This window comes from Penaeus monodon, chromosome 11, assembly GCF_015228065.2.
Source record: "Penaeus monodon isolate SGIC_2016 chromosome 11, NSTDA_Pmon_1, whole genome shotgun sequence".
Taxonomy (NCBI): Eukaryota; Metazoa; Arthropoda; class Malacostraca; order Decapoda; family Penaeidae; genus Penaeus; species Penaeus monodon.
Genome location: NC_051396.1, coordinates 34,987,791 through 34,995,290, shown reverse-complemented (window position 1 = coordinate 34,995,290; position 7,500 = coordinate 34,987,791). Strand labels below are relative to the sequence as shown.

The window sequence follows — 7,500 nt, the reverse complement described above, 5'->3', positions numbered from 1 at the left end:
AAATGTTTGGTTTCAGCATACAGCTATCAAATGCTAATGAGTCGAGACTCTAATGTTTGTGCCGAAGACAGCTTATAAGAAAGGACCAAGACTTTCTCTATCCCTGCGGCTGTCGCGTTGCCACGGCCAAGGTGCAAGCCGCGCTGGCCGGTAAGACGTGTGACAGGCAGCGACAGCGAGGCATCTCTCGCCAATATATTCATTTTTCTTCCTTGATTGTCATGGCACCTTTATATTAAGGTAGCCTGCAGGTTATGCATCGTTCTGGCATATGAATGACGCCAGTCATACGCCCTCACGTGACCCCGCGGTGTCGTTCACGGCGAGCCTCAGGTTATTGCGGTCAGCCGTCAGGGAAGCCTGCCACATTAGGTATGCATATTACAGGCATAAATATCTAGGAAAAAATAATGTTTTACCTTAACAGTCTGAATTTCCCATTCCGTGCCAATCTACCTTTGTGTGTCAAATCCCCAATGTCTGTCGTCGAATATTTTATAACAAATACATTTTATAACAATTTTTTACAAGATAGTAAACTACAAATTGTATTTGGAAAGGCGGTTTGCAGAAAAAAATCTCAGTGATAAATATATTGAAAGAGATAACAACCTGTGTATAGAATAATCATGCCTTATTTATGGTAAAAAAGACAGTGAATAAAGTAAAATTCAACAAATTTAGCAAAATACAGTATATGGAAAACATACATGATTACATGTAAAATACTTTTGCAACAGTCAACAGATCATTGTTGCCCTCTTTTTTCCACTTCTCCCTCTCTCTCTTTCTCTCTCTCTCTCTCTCTCTCTCTCTCTCTCTCTCTCTCTCTCTCTCTCTCTCTCTCTCTCTCTCTCTCTCTCTCTCCCTCTAATATCAATCAGCAGTTACTGACTGCTCTTAAAACTGCGAAGGCACAGCAAGTGAGCGAATAAAGCCCCATAAAGCAGTCCAGTTTGTAATGGATCAGGGAATGAATTGCATTTGTATTGGATTAGGAAAAGTAAATTGACTAGTCACAAATAACGTTTCAAATATTAACCAAGGAAAAACAAAAAATGCAAGTAAATGAGTAAAAAAATAAGAAACTTTAAAGTGTAGAAAGCTCCGATGTATACGGTATATATAACTGTATGCGGTACATCACGGACACGGTGATATAGTAGGTTTAGGCGTAAGGCGTAAGGCACAGGGCGTGAGGCGGAAGGGTGACGTAACTATGAGGACTCCTACATGTGACGAACAGAGATGTGAGAGCAGCTGACGGTGCGGTGAAGGTTGGACATAAAGTGATAACAAACAATGGTCACGTGGTCACTGGGAATGCACGAGAATTCTTTATGGGAACTTTTGTGGTTAGATGGCTGAACTTTTGAATTATTATCAGCATTATCATATTCATTTTTGTTGTTGTTGTTGTCGTTATTGTTATCATTATTATTATTATTATTGTCGTTGTTGTTGTTGTTTTGTTGTTGTTATTTTTGTTGTTGTTATGATTATGATTATTATTATTATTATGATTATGATTATTATTATTATTATTATTATTATTATTATTATTATTATTATCATTATTATTGTTGTTGTTATTATCATATCATCATTATTATTATTATTTATTATTATTATTATTATTATTATTATTATTATTATTATTATTATTATTATTATTATCATCATCATCATCATCACCATCATCATCATCATTGTCATTACCGTCATCATCATCATCATCATCATCACCATTACCATTATCATCATCATTATCATTATTGTCATTAACGTCATCATCATCATCATTATTAATATTATCACCATTATCATTACTGTTATTAATAGTAGCAACAGTAGTAGTAATAATATCATCAGCATTGTCATTATCATTACTGTCGATATTACCAGTGTTTTTATATCGGTAAATCTACCCCAGTTATATATTTGTCTGTTGATCCTACGGCTTGTTACCAGGCAGAGATTTGTCACCAGAATCAGGTGACATCATGATCGTGAAGAGATTTAACTGTGATCTGAATAAGAGCCAGTTGCTTGTCCTTTGACAGCGCCTTGTCCAGCCTCCGCAAGCGGCACCTTCTGGAGTAGAGCCGGCGGTCGGCGACGCTTCTTTCGGAATGAATCGTGGGAGTGTTTTGGCCTTGTCATCTCAAAGTAAATGACTTGAAAAAAGTAGGCTAACGTGTATATTCTGATAAATTATTGTAGATTTTGAGGATTCTTGGGGCAGAAGAGGTCGCCGCAGTAGAGAGTGAAGTCAGAGAAGCTTTCTAGATATCATTGATCTACTTAATGACTGATGCCGTTTTATAGCAAAATGAACCAGTGCCATGCTCGTGATCTCAACTGAGATCACGACTAAAGCTGTTTTAGTAACCTGCTTTGTCAAACTCGGGTATTGATATTGCCAGTATCATTAAACTGTTGTCTGATGCTATATGATTACTATCAATATATACAGATTTTTGTTGATAAAAATTTTTTTTTTTTTTTTTTTTTTTTTTTTTTTTGTATGATAGAGATGTTAATAATGATAATGATAATTAAAATAATAAGAATTATTATTATTATTATTATTTTCATTATTATTATTAGTTTTAGTAATAGTAGTAGTAACATAAAATTCATAATACTGATTAATGTAATAATAATGATACTGTACTGATAATGATAATATATATATAATAATATTGATTGTCAATAATAATCATAATAATAATATAATAATATAATAATAATACATTCTAATATAATAATATCAATAATAATACTAATGATGATGAAATTGAAAATGGAATAATGATCATGATATGATATGAGAAATATAAGAATGGAGCGCGGAGGTAACTTTCAAATCACTTTGGTGAACGTAGAATATTTCGCTACGTAAATGACAATTTGGGGTCATAGCTTATCTCTTTTCTTATAATAAATTTGATGATAATCACTATTTCTGTAAAGGTAAACATTTTGATTCGGTGTAGATGCTAAATACTTAACCTCCATGTTTTTTCGTTAGGCTCTAGACCAAATATGAGATAGCATGCCTACCACTGCCAAGGTATTATGGAGACCACTGAAACGTTCGGTGTTAGGTCTACGCCTATCACTCAAATATACAGCGGACGCTACGAAATGCTTTTCTTCTTAATGAGTGAAGAATACATCCTGTTAATGAAATATTTTCGATACTCCGATAAGTGTGCGATCGATCATCTACTGTCAACACCATGCAAATCAGCTGGTGCAGGATCAGCTAGCGAACGGAGGCATTTATAAGGGGAGATTACAGCTTTTGATAGAACTTGGTTTTTCCCCTTAAATAATGTTACCAGCTATCTCTTGGTCTATGTTTGTTTATCCGAATTATCAACTTGAAAACTGTTACTGACACACTCATATATAAAATTAATGATCGCATTACTTAATATTTAACAAGTGCTGTAAGTGTCAAAAACTCCTTAAGACAAATTTTCTTAACTTTATGTCACTTACACACGAGTTAGTGATTGTTTACTGCCTGACCGAAGAGCTTGGAGCGCGACTTGTAAATGACCTCCCGGAGGACGACCTCTTTCCGACGACGACCTCGTGCGAGGCCGATGACTGTGCTGGCCTCACCAAAAAGGAAACTGCAATTCGCCCCGAACTCTGGAGGACTCGATTCGCCCTTTGCATTCAAGTCAGATGCAGTTGGGGTTTTTTGTGTTTGTGGAGGTTTTTTTTTGTGTTTTTTTGCTGAATACTTAGGGTCACATATGAATGGCATTTTGACTGCTCACATACAATTTTTCATTGTTTTACACCACTCTTGGCGAGTCGTAGTACTCTAGAGTCGAGGGTGAGTTGTCAATGTATGACTAGTAATAACGATAACTTTTGTTTAAAACTCATATCATTAGTAGTAAAGTATACGTTTACAAGTTAACAGATTATGGATGGTTTTTTTAGAGATTACTCCTGGTCCCTTACTGGATTTTTTTATCGCCTGGTTTTTTAAGACTCGCTCCCCGTCGGACAATTTGGTTGTGGAAACAAGCGACAATTAACAACCGTCTTGACTCAGTTGTCGCTTCCCTGTGTGTGGATCCCTCTCGACTTGGAATGCTGTCACTGCAAAAACATTCTAGAGAACGTTTTATCTTGCTTTCCTCCGCTTTTCTGATTTCTAAAATGCAGATAAGGCAATGCAGAAATGAAAAGTATTTCATCCTCAGTGTGAACTTTTTTCGTATACTTTAGCTTACGAACTCAATAATGTGTTTGCGTACGTGTTTGTGTGTTCGCACGTATTTATTTATTTGTGAGGTTGCCTCAGCCCAGATCATCTGCCCAGTGGTGAAGTCCAGCATTGCAAAATAGTTTCAACCAAGTTTTTGATGTGCATTAAGTATATAGGTGTTATTTGACAGACTGAAGGGAATATAATGTGAAAGGCGAGTGTCGAGTACGTTGCATTGTGTTTATATTTGCGTGCGCCTGTAGTTCTCCGTAAAGGAAACGATGTGCCTTGTGTTACAAACATACTGTACCGCTATAGGTAACACAGACCTGAAAACAGGATTTTACTGATAATGTAACCACCATTCATAGTGACGACCTGTCCATCATCGGGTCTAACTCGCGGCGAGCTTGTCCTGTTTGGGTACATGGCGACCACCGTGTAGACCTAAACAGAAATACATATCAACATGTGGAGATTTCATTTCCTTCCAAAACGTACGTTCTTCAACGCTCTCAACTGTCTGGGTCATGTGTGTGTGTGTGTGTGTGTGTGTGTGTGTGTGTGTGTGTGTGTGTGTGTGTGTGTGTGTGGGTGTGTGTGTGGTGTTGGGTGTGTGTGGTGTGTTGTGTTGTGTGTCTGTGTGTGTGTGTGTGGTTTGGTGTGGGTGTGTGTGGTGTGTGTTGTGTGTGTGGATTTACTGTATATACTTATTATACATTCATATATATTATATATATATATATATATATATATATATATATATATATGTATGTATGTATGTATGTATGTATATTCATGCCATGTTGACATCATGTAGTTGACTGGGTCTTTATACTGAGGTGGCTGACCAGGAATCCTTTTAGGTAATCAACAATGATAACTATATAATTATATTTATATATTCGTATATATATATATATATATATTATATATATATAATATGTATGTGTGTGTGTGTGTGTGTGTGTGTGTGTGTGTGTAATTAATATCGTTTGTGGTTCTTTCAACATTATCATAACATGACACTCTGCTACGAAAAACAGTAAAGGCGTTTGCATGACGTACGTAATAGATGCAAGATTAGAGATTACTTCTAGTTGTCCACGTTCGGCTGAGCCTCCAACCCTTTGATTTCATAGACCCACTTTATATTAGTTTCCTATACTGCATAATTTTCTCGCAAGATAGACGATTTATGATAATTCAGTAATAGAAATTACGTTCTATAGAATATTGAGGTTTTCAACTCGCATATGAGGAAAGCAAGCTTTCATATCACAACAGAGGCATTGTTTGAAGTTTATTATGTTGAAATAATGTATCTGTGTAAGGTGTCGAAAATTTCTGTTGAATCCTTTTTTGCCATAGTGCAAGCATATTTGAAATGGGGCCCTGAACACACATATTAATAGCACATGCAGACAGGCAGATCGTGCAAGTAGCACAGTTCACATTAACCATCCCTACGTAGCTGATAACGTGGTATGCTAATTTGTGCAAACACTAGATCCAAGGCAACCACTTTTAGTTGTGGCGTACCTCAACTGACCTCAGTGGATTATTATACGCACAAATGAGGGTTAGACTCCGATCCGCTTTTCCGATGTACTATATACTTGCCCGACAACGGCACACTAACAACGCCGATACAGGGCCAATAGCCATTTTGATTTTAGTTCGATAAAGGAAGTAAAAATCAAACTGACAATTAAAATCGCGCCTTTAAAGGGCCAAAGAGGATACGGTAGTTAGGAATCTGTTTAGGTCCACAATCACACCAATGTTGTTCATACTTTTCTCTTTGCTTATGTCGAATCAGCCGTAATTTTTATTTTAATTACACATTTCCTTTTAATAGGGGTGGCAAACAACTGGTGGTGGTTTCTTTCAGGGAAATGGTATTTATAAAAATATGTAATATCCATATTCAACCTGCATGTCCAATTATCTGTTCTTTTGTAACCTGCCTCTGGCTACTCTAAGGAACTCAATATTTTTTCATTGAATTTAACTGTGATGCTATGAAAGTCAACCGCATAATGAGGGCGCAGTACATCGTGACACATTATACCAAGAGTATAAACGATTCACCTACACGCCGAAATCACATACAGGGTTTTCAAGACCACGTTTGACTAGCCAAAGGTGGGGTAGGGGGGGTGGGAGAAAAAAAAAGAACGGTCGAGGCTTTCAAATCAATTTAAGGCTGCACACGTAAACGCATGCAAAGACGTTACGGTAATTATAAGGTAAACGAGCTAAAACAAGTTTGACAGAACTAGTTAACAAGTATTCATTATATTCACTAACCGTGGGGAAAAATTACAAAGTAGTTTCAGTAGACAAAAATTACGTTTAACAATTTATACAAGTGTTTGTGTGTGTGTGTGTGGTGTGTGTGTGGTTGTTTGTGTGTGTGTGTGTGTGTGTGTGGTGTGTGTGTGTGTGTGTGTCCGTGTGTGTGTGTTGGTGTGTGTGTTGTGATTCTGTCCATCAATCTAGACGCGTATATATATATATAATATCGGTGAGGTATAGTATATAATGCGGGTGGGGGGGTATATCGGTACATATATATGATGACATAGGGTATGTGTGTGTGTGTGTGTGTGTGTGTGTGTGTGTGTGTGTGTGTGTATATTTCTATATATATATACCTCCATCCATATATATACCCAAATATACATATATACCCATATGCATATATATATATATATATATAGATAATATATATACGTATTTATATATATATATTATATATGCACACACACACACACCACACACACACACACACCACACACACACACACACACACACACACACACACACACACACACACACACTAACACACACACACACAGTATATTGTGTGTGTGTGTACACATACACAGCATTAACAAGATGCTAAAGGCCAGCAAAGAATCGGTGAGATGCAGACTTGCCCTGCGTTGCGGACCAGTCAAGGCTTGTTGCGGATGGAGGCATACTTCTCCGCCTGTGGGGGCGTGTAGGGCCTAGCCGTCCCCTCGTACGAGACCCGAGCCATGTAGCCTCTCTCCGGGTCTGATGAGTAAGTGACAATCTGCGTGCGGCCGTCGGGCAGCAGGACGCGATACTCGCCCTTCATCGTGTCACCCTCGGAGTACCGTTTGGGTAAATTGTGTTGCCGTGTCCGTTGTCCATCGACTGCGTAAACCAAACCACCTGTGCCCTGGGAAGGGAATATTTGAATTCAGGATTTTGTCTTTCGCTACCACCAT

General features: G+C 37.5%; 1 protein-coding gene across 1 annotated transcript in view; it reads right to left on the bottom strand.

Annotated features, from left to right (window-relative positions):
• Positions 1 to 7,199: 7,199 nt before the first annotated feature.
• Positions 7,200 to 7,500, bottom strand: part of LOC119578569 (cuticle protein 19-like) — a 412-nt gene continuing 111 nt past the window's right edge. Inside the window, exons 1-2 of the mRNA XM_037926138.1 lie at positions 7,495 to 7,500; positions 7,200 to 7,451 (exon numbers count right to left, since the gene is read on the bottom strand). The exon at positions 7,495 to 7,500 is cut by the window's right edge and continues 111 nt beyond it. Coding sequence (XP_037782066.1) covers positions 7,200 to 7,451; positions 7,495 to 7,500 — 258 coding nt within the window. The remainder of the gene's footprint in view (positions 7,452 to 7,494) is intronic.